Below are 20,670 nucleotides of genomic sequence, written 5' to 3' on the forward strand. Positions count from 1 at the left end.
ACCAGTCAGGGCCCTGCCCCCCTTTCTGCAGGGAAGTGCCCAGACCACTCAAACAGCCCCAGCGTATGTGGAAATGGGGGGGCAGGATGAAGGACTCTGCAAGGGAGGGGTGCATGCGGGCAGAAGAGGGACCTGGGGGTCCGACTGTCCCAAGGAGGGGGGCCCACGTCCACCCTAAAACCCTCTAGGGGGAGGGGGGGGCAGCTACTCACCATACCAGGAACCAGGCGGGCACCGCTCCAGACAAAACCCCTCTCCATCGAAATGGTTTAATTAAAACCATATTGGTTACTATGAACAGCTGCACCAGATTTTGTGTGCACCAGTTTTAGTAAGTCTCCCCCAATGTGTCTATAAACCAGCATATTTCAAGAGGAAGTAAACGCTGCTTTTTTTTTTTTTTCTGACCTGCAATGGCATAATGTGCTAGTAGGCATTGCATACTAGCACATTATGTGAAACTTACTTGCAAACAAAGCCTTCATTGTCCCCGCTGGAGGCTGCATCCATCTTCACCCGTCTTCCTTCCGGTTGCCGGGAGCCGCGTGATGTCACAGGGCTCTGAAGAAATGGCACGAGTGGCCATCCTTCAGAAGATCAGCGCTGATGACCTCATCGGCTGCAAATACAGTAAATATCTCCTAAACGGCACACATTTAGGAGATATTTACAGTACCTATAGGTAAACCTTATTATTGGCTTACCTATAGGTACAAACAATGGATGGAAACTTACTTCCACTTTAATGGATACTCTGGTCTAAAGATGCCCAGAGCATTGAAATCTACACCTGTTTTTCTCTGCCATGTTTTGGCTCAGAGAAAACCCCATGTAGACTTATTTGCAAGAATATAATTTAGCAAGTACAGGCAATCAGATTATTTTATTTGAAAGTTGTTTTATTTTTATTTTTTTTATCCTTTTACCATACCCAATGGGTTAGTTCTAGGAACTGGCATTTCTACTGACAAAATGTAGTTCATATGTGTTCAAGGAAGCTCTCAGATTCAAACTTTCTGAATTGTGAATATGTATGATTGGTGGCAGTCAGGCAGAGCTAACTATTCTTACTTCTGGAATTTTGATATGTGAAGTACTGTATAAATAAAGCTATCATTGCTAAATAATGTGGTCAGTAAAAGCCAGTGTTAAATTAAGTTAGTGATGCAAATTCAGTAGATAATTATGATTATAAAAATGAAAAAATACCTGACTGTTCTATTCTTCAGATTGTGTCTAGCATATGGTGGATCAGATGTTACCCGTTGCTTCTTTTGGCTCATGCAGAGAGCAGGATTCCCATACCGGGAGTGCCAGCTAACTAACTTACTTGACTGCCTTCTCCTGCAGCAACTTAAAGAGACTTTCACACATCTGGACCAGGTAAAATTACCCTAATATATATAATTACAAGAATACAATTGATCTGAAAACTCTTAATTACATTTTTCATGTTGAACCTACAAGTCTATCTCGTTTCAGAGCCATGCATGAGAGCAGAGACACCCTCTGCTCTCTCTCTCCTAGGGATGCACCGAAATGAAAATTTTGGGCCAAAACCGAAAATGCAGGATGCCATTGGCCGAAAACCGAAACCGAAAATGACTTTTTCCCCCCAAATAATTTTAAAATAGATAGAACAGGGGCATACGCCAAAAACAGGCAGCGACGTATACCTGTCGCTGCCACCCTGTCATAGTATATGTACTGTGACGGGTTGGCAATAGGTTGATTTAATTACCAATGGTATTTGTATTATGCAGCATGAGGGGGTTAATGTATTGTCACTGCTGGTCACTCATCTATTAGTGACCGACCAGTGGCAGTTAATTAACCCCTTTGTGCTGCATTAGTGCAACCAGTATCAGTGTTAATTAACACTGGTTGTACTGATACTGGTTGCACTAATGCAGCACAAAGGGGTTAATTAACTACCACTTGTTGGTCACTAATGCAGCAGTGACAATACATTAACCCCCTCATGCTGCATAATTGATACAAATACCAATGGTAAGCATCCTCAGCTATCACCCCCCCCCCGCATCAGCCTCAGCGTCCCTCTCCTACTCACTCAGCTCCTCCGGTCACGGTGTCCATTATTCAAAAGTCCCGCCTCTGGCCGGCCGCCCGCCTCCCGGTGATGTCACTACTACTACGATCTGTACATGAATGAACTGACACACCGGGCGGGCGAGCGGCCGCTTATAGCGGTCACTATGTGAGCCCTTCACTTCTCTTCAATTCCCTGACACTCCGGGCGAGAGGGCAGGGCAAGCGGCCGCTAATAGATAGAACTATGTGATCCTTCCCTGTCAGCTCAGTGGGACTGTGTGTGAAATTCTGTGAATGAGAACTGACCTGACACCGGGCGGGGGGAGCGGCCGCTAATAGCTGTAACTATGTGAGCGCTTCACTTCCCTGTCAGGAGATACCCGCATGACAAGGAAGTGAAGCGCTCACATAGTTACAGCTATTAGCGGCCGCTCCCCCCACCCGGTGTCAGGTCAGTTCTCATTCACAGAATTTCACACACAGTCCCGCTGAGCTGACAGGGAAGGATCACATAGTTCTATCTATTAGCGGCGGCTCGCCCCGCCCTCTCGCCTGGTATGTCCCTTCATTCATGCACACATCTAGTAGTAGGGACGTCATTGAGAGGCGGGCGGCCGGCCAGAGGCGGGACTTTTAAAACCTGCCCTGCGCTGCGCCCTCCTCCTTCCTCGCGGCGGCCATATTAATTTCGGCACTGTTAACCCATTATCGGCCGAAATGGGATAGGCTCATTTTCGGCCGTTGATTGCGGTGGCCGAAATTTAGGTGCATCCCTACTCTCTCCTTATTGGCTCAGAAACAGCTGTGAGAGTCACTTGCTTCTGTCAATCATAGACAGTGACGACTTGGACCGAGCCATGCTTTGTACGTCTATGGACACACAGAGCCAGCTTGGGTGCGAGCCTGCAATAGTTTCCCCATAGCAAGCAGCTTGCTATAGTGGGCACTCGCCAGTGGGTTGGGGAGAGCCAGGAGCACCAGCGGGGAACCACAGAAGAGGAAGATTGAGGCTGCTCTGTTCAAAACCATTGCACAGAGCAGGCAAGTATAACATATTTGGTATTTAAAGTATAATTAAGGGCAAAATTTTTTTTTTTCGCAGTTTTGGTTAGAGTGGAGAGGGATTAGAACATCTGTCAGTTTTAATTGCTGTCTGTGTCCCTGTTAAGATTTACCCTCTCTATTTGTCATGTTTTACCATTGTCATTGAAAGTAAAAGAAAATCCCAAATTTTGGGTTATCCCCAGAAAAATAATAGAGGACAAATCTTTCACTAGGGACACTAGTTCTGGTGCTCTCCAAGGAATTCCATTAATTTGCAAGGATTTCCTCTCACTTCCTCTTTGGCTATGGGACAGGAAGTGAAGGGAAATCTCCTCAATGGGACACACATCGGGAAAAAAAAAAATCTGACAGGTTAAATCCTCCCTTAATCGATCCAAAATGAAGAAAGTTTTGTCTATAGTTCTGCTTTAACCACTCAACCTCTAGAAGATTTACTCTCCTCCCCCATCATGGCCAGGCCATTTTTTTGCTATATGGCACTGTGTTCCTTTACCTGACTATTGCATGGTTCTACAAAGCTACCAAATGTGTCATTTTTTTCACATAAGTAGAGCTTTATTTTGGTGGTATTTGATCACCATTGGGTTTTATTTTTTTACGAAAAAAAAAGACAATATTTTAAACATTCTGCTATAAAACATATCCAATTAAAAAAAAAATCAAATTTTTTCATAAATTTAGGCCAATATGTATTCTGCTACATATTTTTAGTAAAAAAAAATCCCAATAAGCATATATTGATTGGTTTGCACAAAAGTTATAGTGTCTCTAAACGATGGTGTGTGTATATACTCGGAATTGTATTTATTTATTTTTATACTAGTAATAACGGCAATCAGTGACTTATAGCGGGACTGGGATATTGCAGCAGACAATATGACACTAACTTGCGCTTCACCAGTACAGCAGTGATCAGTGCTAAAAATCTGCACTGTCACTGTACTAATGACACTGGCTGGGAAGGGGTTAAACATCTAGGGTAAAATGTGTGCCTAACCAGTGTTGTGTACACAGTGTGCTATTTTTACTAAGGGATGTGCTGGATTTTATTCCCTGCTTTGCAAGGAAACAAAATCTAGCACATCCCTGCTGACTGGACATTTGCCAATGCAGAGCTTTGTCCGGTGTGTCTCCTCGCCGTTCAGCGGTTGCCGGCAGTCATCCATTAGCAGGCACCCACTGGGCCGGCTTCTGCTGTGACTAATCAGAGCAGAAGCAGCGAACCTGCGCCCCATATCTGAAAGTGCAGAATCGCATATATATATACACATGATTCTGCACAGAGTAGCCGCCCTGTAGCAGTAAATCTGTTTTAGGGCTGTCGGCAACTGGTTAAAAAAAAAAAAAAAATTGATCCTTTTTACAATCGCTTCAAGAAATTGGTATACAATGAGAAAAAAGATTTAGGGTTGCCTTCACATAGAATAAAGCCATGTTTATTTACTACAGGATATCTGTGGACTGAAAGATCACGAGTTTCAGGTCAGACGGCCTGATGCTCCAGCCCTCCTGTACCAAATGAGACTTGGAGATGAAAAACTTCAGGTAAGAACGACTGGTTCTAAATAAAATTAACCAATCTGTAGTTTGTGTAGATATTTCTTTGCACTCATTGTTCGAGTAGTATTTTGCAATCTGTATTCACTTATGCTTGCATTCTTTGTCCAGTCAATGGGTTTTGAAAGATTTTGAGGAGAGTCTGGGGAGTAGTCAGAGATCGTGGTGTCTCCAGTATCCGTCACATTTATTTGTTTTTATACATTTTATGTGCTGTGCAGTGAATTCATTTGTCATGCCCCCTTTAACGTACATACAAGCACTATGCAAACATACCTGACTCTTGGCACAATGCATGGAATGGAAAAGACATGCATTGCCTATATATACTGTGTATAAAATATAATATAATTTATTTTTATTTTTTTTTGTATGTGGACACACGCATAGGTAAAAAAAAAAGCTCTTAATAAGACTGTTCCATTTAAATAAAAAAACATTTAAAAAAAACCTGCAGGTACCTCACAAGCCCTTCTGATTTAGTTGAACCTCAAACTCCTCTGACATGCAAAGCTCCAGAAATTCCAGGTAATATCTGAGTTACCTCCAGTAGCTGGTAAGAATGTTAAAGGCAGAAAAGGGCAGGTGAGCTTTGGCAGGAAGTGTGAAAGCTTTGCAGAATTTTGGAACATATGGACACAACTCATGGTTTAGAATACCAGGAGGTGGCTTGGTTTTATATCTGCTACATTTTTTTTATTGGCTTTTTGTATTTTGATAACACATTCTCTTTGAAAGAATTTAATCCTTTTTTTTTTTTTTCCTTATTAAAGTGGAACTAGACCCCTCTTTTTCTCTTCAGCCAAGGAAGCTGCCATCTTAGACTCTTTGAGCTGCAATGCCATAGTGATGCACATGTGACCAGTTATGACACCAGCCTTTTGATGGTTTGACAATTTGGTTGATAGCGCAAGCAAATGTAACAGTTGGCATTCAGGGAATGTAACTGTTTTTTGGCACTTTTAAATTGATGGGTTTAGTTACGCTTTAGGAATATCGCACTTGCCTCGTTGCTCAATTTATTCCGAGGGTTAGAGTTCCATGTTTGGGTACATAGGAAACTATTATAACACAGCAACAGAGAACTTTGGGCTTTTGCAGAGAAAACCTCAGTAGGACTATTGGTGTGTATGTATATATATATATATATATATATATATATATATATATATATATATATATATATATATATATATATATAATATATTCAGAAGTGCTTGAGCTAGTCCTATTTAACCATAAAGTTTACAGTACTGTTCTCAATATATACTTAGATTTTTGGGAAGGGGAATTAACAATATAGGATGAATCACATTAGTAAAATTGCCTTTGTGCTGTCATAAATGTATTCATACTTATTACCCTACCTAGAAGCTGTTTAGTTTTTTCCAGAATATCGTAATATTATTTTAATTATGAAAAATTGAGGTTAAAATAGGACATTTACAAGCTGACTTTGTGAAATATTTCTTGTTAAAAGATAAGTTCGCTTTTTAGAGTAAAATAATAAATGCGTTTTTTTTTTTTTTTTTTTATTTTGCATTTTTAAAAAAAAATGTGTTTTGGAGCCTGTAAAGCATTACACCAACAATCAGCAGATTGCTGGTGCCATGCAGCTCTCCTCCGAACTACCATGGCACTCTACAGTAGGGATCGACAGATTATCGGCAAGGCCGATATTGACTTTTCCTGATATATCTGTATCAGCCCCGGAACAGGCTGATATTGCCAATATTCCAAATATTGCTCAAGTAAGGATAAAATGATGTCACATAGCATAATTCCGTTTACGAATGTTATTGAATATGCCACTCACATATGTACAAATTAAAGAGATAAGCAATGAAGTGATGTCATGACGTCCCTTCCGGGTACTGGTGCCAGATTAAAAAAAATGACAGCATTCAAACAGCCAAACTTGGAGTTTTGAATGCTTTTAAGCACAGAGGAGGGGTTTGGGGCCTTCTAGACTCCCAGATCTCTCCACAAGAGTACCTGTCAAGTAATAAAAAAGAAATAAATACATTTTTTTTAAATGTATGAAAATATCAGCTGATACCAATATGCAATGGCCAAAATATCAGCAACGAAAAACCATTATCCGTTGATCACTACTCCACAGCGCTCTGGTAATTTATTGAGAACTACAAGCCGACAGTCGCAAACGATGTCGGGGCTTGCAGTTCACTCACAAAACACAGTTGTGTGAATGAATGACGTGGCTGTGTGGATGGGCTGGTTTCAAAAAGTGACCGCTAGTACAGGGAGCTTCTCTCAGTACTGCTGTCACAGGGAGGGGATCGCACAGCCGCAGCAGCATCGGAAACATGTTACATGTTTCACCCTCAAAACGTTCCTAAAGGTGAACTTATCCTTTAAAGTTGAACTGTAGGCAAAATTTTTTTTTTTTTTTTTTTGTTCTTTTTGGATAGAGTAAGGGAGGCTTATAACCCCATCAGTTTTTTTTTTTGCCATATGAGCCCTTTGTGTGCCCCCCTGGCTCCGGCGTGCTCTGTAAACCTTGTGTCCTTTGGACGCAGTTGATCAAAGATCGCGGTGAAGGACTCATCACAGCGGTCCTTTACCATGTGATCAGCTGTGTCCAATTACAGCTGATCACAATGTAAACAGACTTGCCAGTTATCGGCAGTACTTTCCTCGGGCTGTCAAAGCGTGTAGAAAGAAGAGGCGATAAAGGGCAAGTGTGACAAGGGACATGTATACAGGGCGCTGTCATCAGTGCAGGTCCATCAGCACCTCATCAGCACACATTAGTGAAGGAGAAAAATACCTATTTGCAAACATTTTTAACAAACTAAAAAAGGTTTTTTTTTTTTTTTTTCAAATCTCTTGGTCTTTTTATATTTGTTTAGCAACAAATAAAACTCAGTGGTGATTACATATTACCAAATGAAAGCTAAAAATTGGTCTGCGCAGGAAGGGAATGAAAGTTCCTAGTAGGCAAGTGGTTAAGTCATGTTAGTTTTCTAAATCTTTAGCCTTTTTTGGCCAGGTGTTAAATATTTTTCATTAGCTACATGTTTTGTGTGTCTTATGATGTAGGCCCCAATGGCTCTTTTTTACCCAGCCACATTTGGAATCTTTGGCCAGAAAATGACCTGTCTGCAACATCGATCACCGGGAGACCCAGAAGATCCTCACGATGAACATTACCTGGTGGCCACACAAAGCAAACAGGACCAGGTTTGTTTATGCTAGCCTTCTACTTTATCAAGATTAGAACATGGAGACCTTCTCTGTTCCTCTCAGTGTAGTTATTGGAAAGTTTAGGCACAGGGTCTTCTCATTGCAGGGGCTGATTTATGGTTTACCATGGGCTGTAGTTTGGGGACTGTTGGCTTACATGCTCAAGAGGTTTATATCCAGGCATTGTGGTCACTCGTCCATACCACTATTTTTGTTGGTAAACTGAGAACCCTTGCTTATGATATGGATGTGTTCCCCCCAAAACACATCTTCTACAGGCTTATCTACTGTTTCTGACATACAGAAAGCCGGATAAATCAAAAAGAAAATACTGGCATTAAGACCTTTCTCACAGCCACCAAATCTGATTCAGACCTCTGCTGGAAGTTTGAATGTAATTGGTAAGCTGAGAGAGACTAACTGATATTTTTGACACTTTTGGGGGGGACCAGTGACATTACTACAGTAATCAGTGCTATAAATATGCACTGTTACTGTAATAATGACACTGCCAGGGAAGGGGTTAATACTGGGGGTGATCAAGGGGTTAAATGTATGCCTAATGCTTACAGACTGTGTGTGTGTGTGGGGGGGGGGGGGGGGTTAGGTTACAGGCACAGAGATCGCAGTTTCAGCACAGCTGAAACTGCTGATCTGTCCCTGCCTGTCAGTGAGAAGATCTGCCTGCTTTGTTTACATAAGCAGGCGGATCTTCTCTTTGTTTCCCAGACGATCACGGGAGGAAGGCGGCGATCGCCGCCTCTCCTCCCACGGCCCGCCTCCCGCTGTGTCTAAACACAGTAGTCACGTAGTACTACATGACTGGACGCAGCCGAGCTTCCCTGCCGCAGTAAAAAGCCGGCGGGTGGTTGACAAGTGGTTAACAAAACTACTAATATAAGATGATGGAACTTTCTGAATAAATCAGTTGCATTCTTTGTTAGCAAGCATTATCCACTCAGATTTGGTTTCAGCCTGAAATTGCTCTTCTTTTTTTTTTTTTTTTTTAATCAAATAATGTTTTATTGAGAAGATGCAAGGTAACATAATGCACAGACAATCAGTTACACCCTTATAACTAAATCAGATAGCAAAATATACATCTTATCAAATGTGCATGCAATACACCATATTAGCTTTAAACGTGGAGTCTCTATACATATGTGAAGATAGTCTGTGTACAGTGGTTTATTTAGGTTTTGTGCTGCCTTAGGCCTGACTAAACTCATGCACCCCCTAATTTAAATATGACCCACCCCTTACTGCCAAGGCCACACCCCTTCCTGCCTGTTTAAGACCCCCTCTGTCATCTGCAAACTACACCCCTTCCTCTTTAGGCTTCACCAATGCAGTGGCTGGTGTAAATGGACCCTAAGCTGTGTTGCTGACACAAAAGTACCGTGTAATAGGGCCCCCCCCCCCCCCGCAAAGTGCCGTCCTAGGCCTGGACCTCGTTGGGCTAGGCTAAGATACAGCGTTGCAGGAGGAGGCTGTTTTTTTTCATGCGGGGAAGCTTTTTTGACGCCCCCCCCCTGCAAAGTGCCGCCCTAGGCGTGGGCCTTGTTGGTCTAGGCTAACATACAGCGTTGGCTGCCTTCACTCTGTCCTAAGCCCAAGCATCCCAAGGAAATTGCCTTGCATTCTTTGGATGTGGTTCGGGCAATTAGGGTTTACCTGGTGGCTACTGAACCTTTCAGGAAATCAGACTTTGTTCTCACGGAAAGACCTCGAAAGGGATTGGCTGCATCTGCTGCAACCATATCCAGATGGATCAGGCAGACGGTGGTACAGGCTTATTCACTGAATGGTCGGGTTCCACCTTTCCCTGTGAAGGCGCAGTCTACTAGGGCGCTGAGTGCCTCTTGGACTTTTTGCCATCATGCGTCAGTAATGCAAGTTTGCGAGGCGGCAACTTGGTCGTTTGTACACGTTCAAAATTTCTACAAAAGTAGATGTATTGGCATCTTCTGATGCTTCTTTTGGCCGCAAGGTTTTGCAGGCTGCTGTGTAAAAAGAAACTTTTCTCTTTTGAGGGTGTATGTTTTTTCTAGGTGAGCTCCAGTTGTTCCTGGTTGAGCTCCATGTACACCGGTTGGCTAAGTTTAGCCTTTTTGGGAAATTACATTCTTTTCTGCGTTGTTTTCTCACCCCTCATGCAAATGCTGCTTTGGGACATCCTAATCGTCAAGAATATGGAGCTGCGTCTGTCAAAGAACGATAGAGAAAACTGAATTTCTCTTACGTCCTCTGACAGTCGGCGCCCATCCATATTAGCCTTCACTAGTGGGTAATGGCGCCCTCTGCAGGAGTAAGCTAGGCTGTTAGAAATGTTAATATAAAAAACTTTTCTATACTTAGACACACCTCTAGGGGGCTGACTCCAGCCATTATCCTGATCCAGTTAACACTGGTCCTCAGTTTGTAGCAAGCAGTACTGGAAGGCAATAACCCCCAGATCCAAAAAACCAGAGGGGCAGCGGCGGCGACTGTCAGAGGACTCAGAGAAAAGTATTTTACGGTAAGTTCTTACAAAAATTAAATTTTTTGACTTACCGTAACATCTTTTTCTCTGAAGTTCATTGACAGACGCAGCACCCGCCCCTCTATTTCTGAGTGGGATGGGGTTTTTTCTTCTAAACACTGCTTGCGACAAAACGGAATCCTATAGCAGAGTGTGTAGGTATATACCTGCAGGGACTGCCCCATAGGCGTGATAAAGATTTTTCCTGCCTAGTGTCCTACTCCTGTAGGGGGCAGAATAACCCAATGGTCAAGAAGAATATGGAGCTGCGTCTGTCAATGAACTTCAGAGAAAGGGATTTTACGATAAGTCAAAAATCCAGTTTTCTCGAACAACGTTATTCACCGACTGGATCCATTGTGCATGTGTAGGGGACTGCGGAGAAAGCCACAATCTTGCTATCAGTTTGGAAGTTTCCAGGTCTCTCCAGTTCTATATAAAGTCTGCTTTTCCATAGTGACGTATGAGAAAGACAGACAGAGATTGGATCTCACAGGCTAACAGATTTCCACAGCTTTATCAATAGTTGAAGTGTAGGGCAGTGGGAAGGGATGTCAGGGAATCCAATTTTCATGTGTGATAATGTTGAGTAATCAGTATGTGGGTTTAGCAGTAGGCCTTTAGAGGGATCTACAGAGGAAGGCAGGTCCCAATCTGTAATTGAGCAGCAAAAGAATATGTTTGTGAATGTGGGACAGCCATTCCAAACTTCTCTTTAGGGTATTGTAAAATGTCAAGTTTTATCCGGGCTATTCCTTTCTTCCAAATGAGGGCTCAGAACTGTGAATCTATTCTACGGAACCAATAGTTAGGTATCCACACGGGTAAATTATGGAGAATGTAAAGTAGTTGGGGTGCCCATATCATTTTAGTGAGATTAACACATCTGGTAACCGCAAGCAGTAGTGTACATCAGCTGTCACATTTATTTTTAAATTTTTGTAAGGTTTACAATTTAAAGAGATGTAATCTTCTGGGTCACTTGACACCGTTATGCCTAAGTACTTAAAAGAAGAGACCATTTGTATCTGAGACAAATCATCAGATAAGGCTGCGCTAAGTGGGTCTAAGGTAAGAAGAACCAACTTATGCCAGTTAATGGCAAAACCTGAGTACTCCCCGAATTGTTCAATAAGTTGCATTATTTCTGACAAAGAGCCTGTGGTATCTCCCAAATACAACAAGGCGTCATCGACGTAGAGCGAGATTTTATCTTCCCTAGTGCCTCGCTTAAATCCTACAATAGGGGGGTGAGTTTCTAATCATTTCCGCTAGTGGCTCCAATGCCAAGGCAAAGAGCAACAACGACAAAGGGCACCCCTGCCTGGTACCTCTGTGTAAGTGGAAGGGCTCTGAGAGGGAGTAATTTATTTTAATACGTGCTCTAGGGTTATTATAGACTAGTAAAAAATATACTGTGTATATTAGCGCGCCAGAGAGGTGGTATCTATAACCTGGTTTAGATTTATATAAATAAATAAATTACGTGATAATAAATTAAATGCAGCTGCTAGTAAAGTGCGGGTGCAAAATTGAAAGAAAAAAGTATTCACAATAGTGATACCTCTAGCGCTTGCTGTTCCCTAATGGAAATACATATATTTAAATAAGTGCTAAAAATTCATAGTGAAAAATTAAATAATACAAATATAATAATGGAAATAGATCACTTCAAAATAATTGTCCATCCAGTGTGTAGTGATCAATCATCAATTAAATAAATCATTAAAAATGAAAATTAATAAAGTCCAAATCCAATATGTGTAACTAAAGTGCTGGTGCTTCTTCCTTAATAACTTGGTGCTTCCTTTCCCGTGAAAATAAATAAATTGCCCACTCACCAGATGCTGTGGGTCCTATATGTCTTATGACACTAGGACCAATCGTGCTTCAATAAGAAAATCCTTTCCAGGTTCGGATTCCCTCTCCCTGGATATGGACAGGCACTGCGGTTAATCTTCCACCATGGGATGAGTCTCCTCCAACCACGGGCCAATGAATGAGATGTAATCCCTGTAAATCACCTCCAATCACAAGCCATGATGGGGGAATAAATGGATAGTGTGGTATTGTTTTTCCAAATTTTTTATTACACACACTAAAATTAACCGCACACTCAACGGTATAAATCCATAAAAATCCAAAGGTGATTAAAAAACAGGTGTCTTACACTTCCACAGTTCCAATAAAATTGCAGCAAAGTGAGGAAAAAAAACCGTGCTCAATCCAAATAGTGACAAACAAACAGGACAGGATCGTCATACATGTGTGCTTGGAGAGTGGAGAGCGGTAGTTCCGGTTTGCGTTCCACTCAAGCAACGTATGACGTCACGGCGTACGTTCCACCTAACGCGTTTCGTCATTGGTTAGAAGATGTCTAACCAATGACGAAACGCTTTAGGTGGAACGTACGCCGTGTCGTCATATGTTGCTTGAGTGGAACGCAAACCGGAACTACCGCTCTCCACTCTCCAAGCACACATGTATGATGATCCTGTCCTGTTTGTTTGTCACTATTTGGATTGAGCACGTTTTTTTTCCTCACTTTGCTGCAATTTTATTGGAACTGTGGAAGTGTAAGACACCTGTTTTTTTATCCCCTTTGGATTTTTATGGATTTATACCGTTGAGTGTGCGGTTAATTTTAGTGTGTGTAATAAAAAATTTGGAAAAACAATACCACACTATCCATTTATTCCCCCATCACGGCTTGTGATTGGAGGTGATTTACAGGGATTACATCTCATTCATTGGCCCGTGGTTGGAGGAGACTCATCCCATGGTGGAAGATTAACCGCAGTGCCTGTCCATATCCAGGGAGAGGGAATCCGAACCTGGAAAGGATTTTCTTATTGAAGCACGATTGGTCCTAGTGTCATAAGACATATAGGACCCACAGCATCTGGTGAGTGGGCAATTTATTTATTTTCACGGGAAAGGAAGCACCAGCACTTTAGTTACACACATTGGATTTGGACTTTATTAATTTTAATTTTTAATGATTTATTTAATTGTTGATTGATTATCACTACACACTGGATGGACAATTATTTTGAAGTGATCTATTTCCATTATTATATTTGTATTCTTTAATTTTTCACTATGAATTTTTAGCACTTATTTAAATATATGTATTTCCATTAGGGAACAGCAAGCGCTAGAGGTATCACTATTGTGAATACTTTTTTCTTTCAATTTTTTATTATAGACTAGACATACCCAGGATATAAACGTGGTGCCTAGCCCAAATTTGTGTAACACTGCCCATAGGTATCGCCACTCTACGCTGTCAGAAGCTTTGGCAGCATCGAGGGAGAAAATGGCGCGGTTTCCAGGGTTACCCACTGGAAGTTGGATATTTAAGAACAGTCTTATGTTCAGTGCAGTAGACCTGGCCGGGATGAACCCAGACTGGTCAACATGCACCAGTCCAGTGACGACCCTCGTCAGTCTTTTAGCCAGAACTCTAGCCAATATTTTAACATCTGAGTTAAGCAGTGAGATAGGCCTGTAAGAATCATGTTGTAGAGGGTCTTTACCAGGCTTTGGGATGGCCACCACTATCGCCTTCTTCATAGATTCCGGCAATTCACCAGTTTGAGCCATCTGAGCTGCAGCCAGTGAAAGCTCCTCCAGTGTAAGAGGAGCATTTAACACGTGGATATCCTTCTGACTAATCCGTGGAAGAGAGCATTGATCTAAAAATCTTTCTAGGTTTTCCTCTGTAGGGTGAACTTTAGAGGTGTATAAGTCTCTAAAAAAAAAAAAAAAACAGTAGGTTTATCAATTGCAAGAGATTCAAATACCATATAAGACAAAATGAATAGTAGGCCACAAGGATAAAAAGCCAAATAAAAAATTATATATAAATATAACCACAGTCACAGTGCCCCCTCTGGAGGTATGGTGAGGCCTGTTATTACGCACCAAATGCAATGAGGTACTCGTAGGAAAAAAAAATGGCACAGGTGAGTAGAAAAAATATAGTGAATAGCAGTATTCCAGAATGACAGGCAGGTTGCAAACCTTGGCCCTCACAATCAGCGAGGACCCAAAAAGTCCAAAACAAAATCTTGCCTTACCAAATGAATCTCTAACTTCACCCCCTTTATTTCTGAAGTTAAATCAGTCAGTGATGGCTGTATTACAGGTTGTGACTGCAGTAAGGATGTCCCGCAGTGTAGGTTCAGGGGCAGGCATATTGTGTTCTCCATGTTCAGTGTCAGGGGCTGCATTACTCACGGTGTCCCATGCTGGAAAATCAGCAGTATCCTCAGGCCAGGTATCATCCGGCTTGGTCAGCATGGATGTAGAGTTACCAGGCTCCTCAGGGTAAGGGTATATTTTGATGGGAGTATCTTTGCCAGTGGATTTGGCAAAAAGCTTCATCGCTGCCTCCCTGGCCGAGCGTAGCGGGCGGCCGCCATCTTGTCCCACATGGTCCCTTGCCATCTGGAGCTCCTTGCCTCGCCGCAACATTATTTCCCTAGGAGATAATGAGCCAGAAAGGGGAGGTACAGCATCGGGGATCATCGGTAGGTAGATAGGGTCCGAAGTGGCAAGCACAGGAGCAGATTGTCAAGATAATTGTACGGATCACCGGCGGAGAGAGCTTGGCGCACGTCCTAGTTCATGAGCTGCAAGTCACGCCCCTGAAATTGCTCTTTAATATTTAAAATTAAAATTGTGGTATCCATTACTTTATAACCCTGCCATTATTCTCACACACACTATATATATATATATATATATATATATATATATATATATATATATATATATATATATTAAACATATTTTTTTTTTTTTTTATGCTACCTTTTTAGTCTTCGAAGGCAGCTGCAGAACGCAAAGCCATGCCCAAGCCTGGGATGTATGAAGATTCTCGAAGTCAAGCCATGGATATCTCTGAAAGAGGGCACATGCTGGAATCAGACCTGGGACCATCTCAGAGTGACTGTATGGGGCCTGGGAATGATGGTGAGGAGTCCACATCCACATTGTTCTCTAGGAAAAGCATGGTGTCACAGTTTGAAGGAAAAGCTCTAGGACTGGATAAAGCAATTCTTCATAGTATTGACTGTTGTGGTAAGTCTCTTATTTCTTCCTAACCCCCACCCCCCAAACAGGGTTTGCTTGCCACCAAACTACTAAAGAACATGTTACATTTTTAATGATTGTACCAAGCTATTATTTAGTGCCCCCCTGTATTTTGCATTAGAATACATTCTGAAAGTGGGGATTGTTTTAAGGCCTTACAATTTATGAAAAGCAGGCAGCTCCAAACACTGCATACGGTCCCCTGCACAGCACTCTTGCACCGCTGACCTCCTAGAATGAAAGTACTGATCGACCTTCATGTTGCTGCCTTTGACCCTGCCCTCTCCTAGTCCATGCATCTTAGTTTTGATTAGAGCTCTGTCCATAACCGTGATAGAGACAGGGTTCGTATGGTCTTGAAAAACCCGGAAAAGTCATGGAATTTTAAAATGGCAATTTCCAGGCCTAGAAAAGTTTTGGAAAATAATTTAACCCACAAAGTTTTGGAAAAGTCATGGAAATTTGTTTCACAATCACTGTATATTCGAATATGCAGAAAAGAGAGAAAGGCGCCACTCAGTGTAGCAGATGTAAATCATTTTATTCACGCATATTAAAAACTTACATGGAGGTAAGCGCCTATCTTCATAGCACGTCGTCCTTCCGGGTCCACAGTGTTTCTGTCCCTGAGGCTGGCCAGCAGCCGGGAGATGACACTAGGGGAGAACCAATCAGGGGACTCGGTCAGATAGAGGCAGCAGTGAAGCGCATACCTCACTGGCGGGCCGCACGAACGTGATGACGCGGGGGGGCGGTAACTGGTTTTGGAGCATGCGTGAACCGCTCCTTCTTCAGGACAAGCAGCTTCTACACCACAGAGGATCTACATGGCCTCCTTGGCTTGTAAGTAATGTAACAAAAATTGAAGCGCCACACCACCATGTCCAGGTACAACTTTATTCCAATAAAAATCAGGGGTTCAATCCAAAAAGTAATGCGTTTTGGCGGTCCAAGAGCACCCACTTCATCAGGGCTTGTTTTACAACAATGTGAATTGACTAGAATTGGACCAGGACCTTTTATTGTTAGCAAGCACAGGCCTTGTCAGTATCTGGGTTGCAGTCAGTCTTGTATATTCTAGTTCTTTAGCTTTGAGCGGACTTTCAGAAGGCATGCATTTTTTGGGTTTCCCACAAAAGATAGCTTCTCCACGGCTTACCTAAATGATTTCAAGCAATGTTGACATTGCATGGCTGCTGTGCTCATTTTCTCTTTTCGTTCTTCATTCTCTCTAAGACAGGGATTCCCAAACTTTGGCCCTCCAGTTGTTCAGGAACTACAATTCCCATCATGCCTAGTCATGTCTGTGAATGTCAGATTTTTACAATGCCTCATGGGATGTGTAGTTCTGCAACAGCTGGAGGGCCGTAGTTTGGGAATCCCTACTCTAAGAGAAGGCGATTGGTGTATAAAGGTGTATGAAGCCTCAGATCCATACACTTGTTCTCACAGACAGTCCACCTCAGAGAGCGTGCAGCCTAGAAGGTCTGCTTTACAGAACTGTTTGTCATCATCCATTTTTTTTTTTTTTTGTAAAATTCTGTAAAATGTTTAAAAATTCTGTATGTTTTAGTTTATAAAAAAATAATACATTTATATGTGCTAAATAAATAGATTATTTCTCAAGACTCTATCTTCAACTTTAAATAATACACTTCTTTGTCTTTGCTTTTAGCTTCAGATGACACCAAAAAGAAGATGTACAGCTCCATCTTGGTGGTGGGAGGAGGGTTAATGTTTCACAAGGCTCAGCAGTTTTTGCAACACCGAATACTTAACAAGATGCCCCCATCCTTTAGAAGAGTTGTGGAAAACGTAGAGGTTATTACCAGACCAAAGGTAACACATTTTAGAAGTTATTTTTTTTTCTTCTTGATTGTATGTGATTTTATAAGAAATTTTATTTTCTACTCTGATATTGAATGACCAGTAGGAGAAGGGGTTTTTCAAGAGTCGCAGGGACACAGATTGAAACCAACCTGCCCAAAAACCTTAAAAATAAAACTGACTGGGCTACTTTCTGCAGCTGATGTCTGTAGTTTCCTGTAGAGATTTGATGGGGTTAAAGGTAAACAATGGTGTGGAGCCATAAGAAAAGCCTAGGTATCACAGGCAGTGTACTTTATCATTTTTATTCCTTGGATTTATTTTTTGGTTGGATTTATTATTCAACATTTTTTTGAGAAACGTTGTTAACCCCTTCCTGACAGCCATACACATATGCAGACTCAGGGAAGTGGGTCTTTATCTGTAGGGCCACATATGTGTGTCTCTCTGTGCGGTGTGGTCCCATCACAGAGGCCGGGCTCCCACCAGCGATCTGGACCCGGGACTCTCACCTGATCGCTGTAATAGCCTCACTGTGAGCCTGTGATATGTTGCATCTTTCTCTTCTTGCAGAGCAAATATGTAAGCAAATATGTGTAAAAAATAAAATAATAAATAAAAAAAATCAAGGAAAAAAAAAAATAGCTAGATCGAGGTTTGCCAGGTTTAGTGTTAAGGTCAAAGTTGGGTGTCCAAAGTCACGATCAGTATATTTTGGTAGAATTTTTTTAAAAGAACATTTTTTTAAATCAGTGTCAGTTGTCAATTTTTTTTTTTTTTTTTTTTTTTTTAGGCAGGAAAAAAATTATGTAAAATCCGCACCATTGTTTCTATTGTTACGATCGCCAGGAGCAAGATAATTTCTTTTGAGTTCTTTGTTGGTAAATTATAGTAATAGCAAGAAATATACAGCTAACTTATCAAAAATGTAGAAAGATCTGAGGGTCTTAGTAGAAGATAGACTTAGCAATAGCATGCAATGTCAAGCTGCAGCTGCCAAAGCCGGCAGAATATTGGCATGCATAAAGAAGGGGGATGTATTCCAGAGATAAGACTATAATCCTTCCACTTTATAAATCACTGGTCCGACCGCATCTGGAGTATTCTGTCCAGTTCTGGTCGCCAGTCCTCAGGAGGGATGTGTTGGAGCTGGAGAGAGTACAGAGAAGGGCAACAAAACTTATTAGGGGATTGGAGGACCTTAATTACGAAGAGTGTTTATAAGCGCTTGGTTTATTCTCCCCGGAGAAGGCGCCTGAGAGGGGACATGATGGCGATTTACAAATACCTCAACGGGGATCTGTGCATAGAAAAAAAACTATTCAGTCGCAAGGAATGCATGAGGACACGAGGCCATACAATGCGTTTAGAGGATAAGAGATTTAACCTCCGGCTAAGCAGGGGGTTCTTTACAGTAAGGGCTACAAGAGTGTGTAATTCTCTGCCACAAGTAACTGCGGGGAGTATAGCTACTTTTAAAAGACTCTTGGACGTACATCTCAAGGATCAAAACATTCAGGGGTATGGGAAATGAATACGTCCACACACACCTACACAGGTTGAACTGGATGGACTATTGTTTTTATTTAACCTCAACTACAATGTAACTTTAAAGCGGAGTTCCACCCTGGGAAATTTTTAATAAAAATACCCCCGGGACAGTCAGGGCTAGTACATTCCACAATGGCTAGCCTCTGATCTGTCCCGGGATGCACTTACCTTTTAGAAGAAATACTTACCTTGAAAATGTATTGTCCAGCGCTGCCATCTCAGGTGTGGGCAGCTTGAAGCCAGCATGATCCTCTTCTGCGTCTTCTTCCGTCTTCTTCGGTCGCACGATGCACTGCACCGGCCCCGCCGCCTTTTCCGGGGCCGCAGCGTCATCCCTGCACAGCTTCTGGGCATGCCCAGAAGCTGTTTAGCAAGGTATGACGCGCCTGCACCGGAACTGACGTCGGGGCCGGTGCAGGCGCATTGATTCCTGGGAGCGATGATGTTCAGCTCCCAGGAATCATTGCATGCCAGGAAGTGACGAATCGCCGTGGCCGCCGAGGGGAGGAAGAGGAAGAAAGGTAAGTATATTTTCTTCTAAACAAGGTAAGTAAAAAAAAAAAAAATTGCGATTATCCATTTGTTTTTCAGGTGACCCCCGGAGCAAGAAGATGGAGGTAAGTATAATTTTAGGGTGGAACTCCGCTTTTTTTTTTACTATTTTGGGCCAGTCTTTCTTTGATTAAAAAAAAAAATAAAAAATAAAATCAGGCAATATCTGTTACCATTTAACACCAAATTAAAGTCCAATTTGTCCTGAAAAAAAAAAAAAACAAGGTATAATCCACCTGGATGCACAAAGTAGTTGTTATGATATGTATTGTTTTACTAACCCGTCCAAGTTGCAAAACTGTTCTTGGGCATTAACATTTGTTTTACCCTCAGTCACTAAGTGGTTAATGTAGTGTTCCCATTGTTGGAAAATAACAATTTTTTTCCTGTGTTGATACCCATAGGACATGGACCCACGGCTGATTGCTTGGAAAGGGGGTGCAGTCCTTTCTTGTCTGGACACCACTCAGGAGCTGTGGATATACCAGAGGGAATGGCAGAGGTTTGGAGTGCGCATGTTGCGGGAGAGAGCTGCCTTTGTCTGGTGATTTAAATGGACCCAGTTTCCTATAAATGCAGCTGTGGATAATCCAGTTATAGGCTGAATGGGTAACTGGGACAAACTTTTAATATATTCTAGTCTGCCTAGCAGCAGATATGAGGAAATGTGAGTGGGGTTTTCTGCCCTTGTAACATGTTCTATGTTTATTTTTTTACATAAAACTGACTGAACATTTCAGTTACACACAAAAAAAGAAATAAATAAATAGTGTTTTATACCTTTGTGTGTTATGCGTGCATTTAGTTGAATTGACTGCAGGTGGCAGCATGGGATTTTCTTTTCTTTTTGACTTATTCGATGTTTCTAGAAAAATGAAATGCAAACAAATTTAAAACAGGAGGCAGGAATTGTATGGTTTTTAAAACTATGGAAGCATTTACAAAAATATGATCATTCCATGATTTGTCTTGTTGGATCATTTTATTGAAGGAAACCTGTTTTAAGTGAAATATGGGGGATGACGTTGCTGACATCCTTCTAAAAAAAGAACCGCATATCTGTTTTTTTCTGAGTTCAGTAGTCTGAGTCACTAAACCAAAGCAGCATGCAGCCAGTGAAGTCGTGACTCTTGATATGCATACTTGTTACAGGACTCTAGAATTTCTAGAGACTCTAAAGTTCACATTTGTGTGAATTGGATGTGGTTTTCAATGGAGCCGGTTCACATATGCCCGAG

The 20,670-nt window shown here is 41.8% G+C and overlaps 1 protein-coding gene across 1 annotated transcript in view; it reads left to right on the plus strand.

The window, feature by feature from the left end:
- Positions 1–20,211, plus strand: part of ACTR8 (actin related protein 8) — a 40,445-nt gene extending 20,234 nt beyond the window's left edge. The window contains exons 8-13 of the mRNA XM_082264910.1: positions 1,230–1,383; positions 4,567–4,662; positions 7,738–7,878; positions 15,229–15,490; positions 17,178–17,341; positions 19,837–20,211. Of these exons, the coding sequence (XP_082121036.1) occupies positions 1,230–1,383; positions 4,567–4,662; positions 7,738–7,878; positions 15,229–15,490; positions 17,178–17,341; positions 19,837–19,980 (961 nt within the window). The 3' untranslated portion in view covers positions 19,981–20,211. The remainder of the gene's footprint in view (positions 1–1,229; positions 1,384–4,566; positions 4,663–7,737; positions 7,879–15,228; positions 15,491–17,177; positions 17,342–19,836) is intronic.
- The last annotated feature ends 459 nt before the right edge of the window (positions 20,212–20,670 follow it).

The sequence above is a fragment of the Pelophylax lessonae genome (genome assembly GCF_965119305.1).
Source record: "Pelophylax lessonae genome assembly, chromosome: 8".
Lineage (NCBI taxonomy): Eukaryota > Metazoa > Chordata > Amphibia > Anura > Ranidae > Pelophylax > Pelophylax lessonae.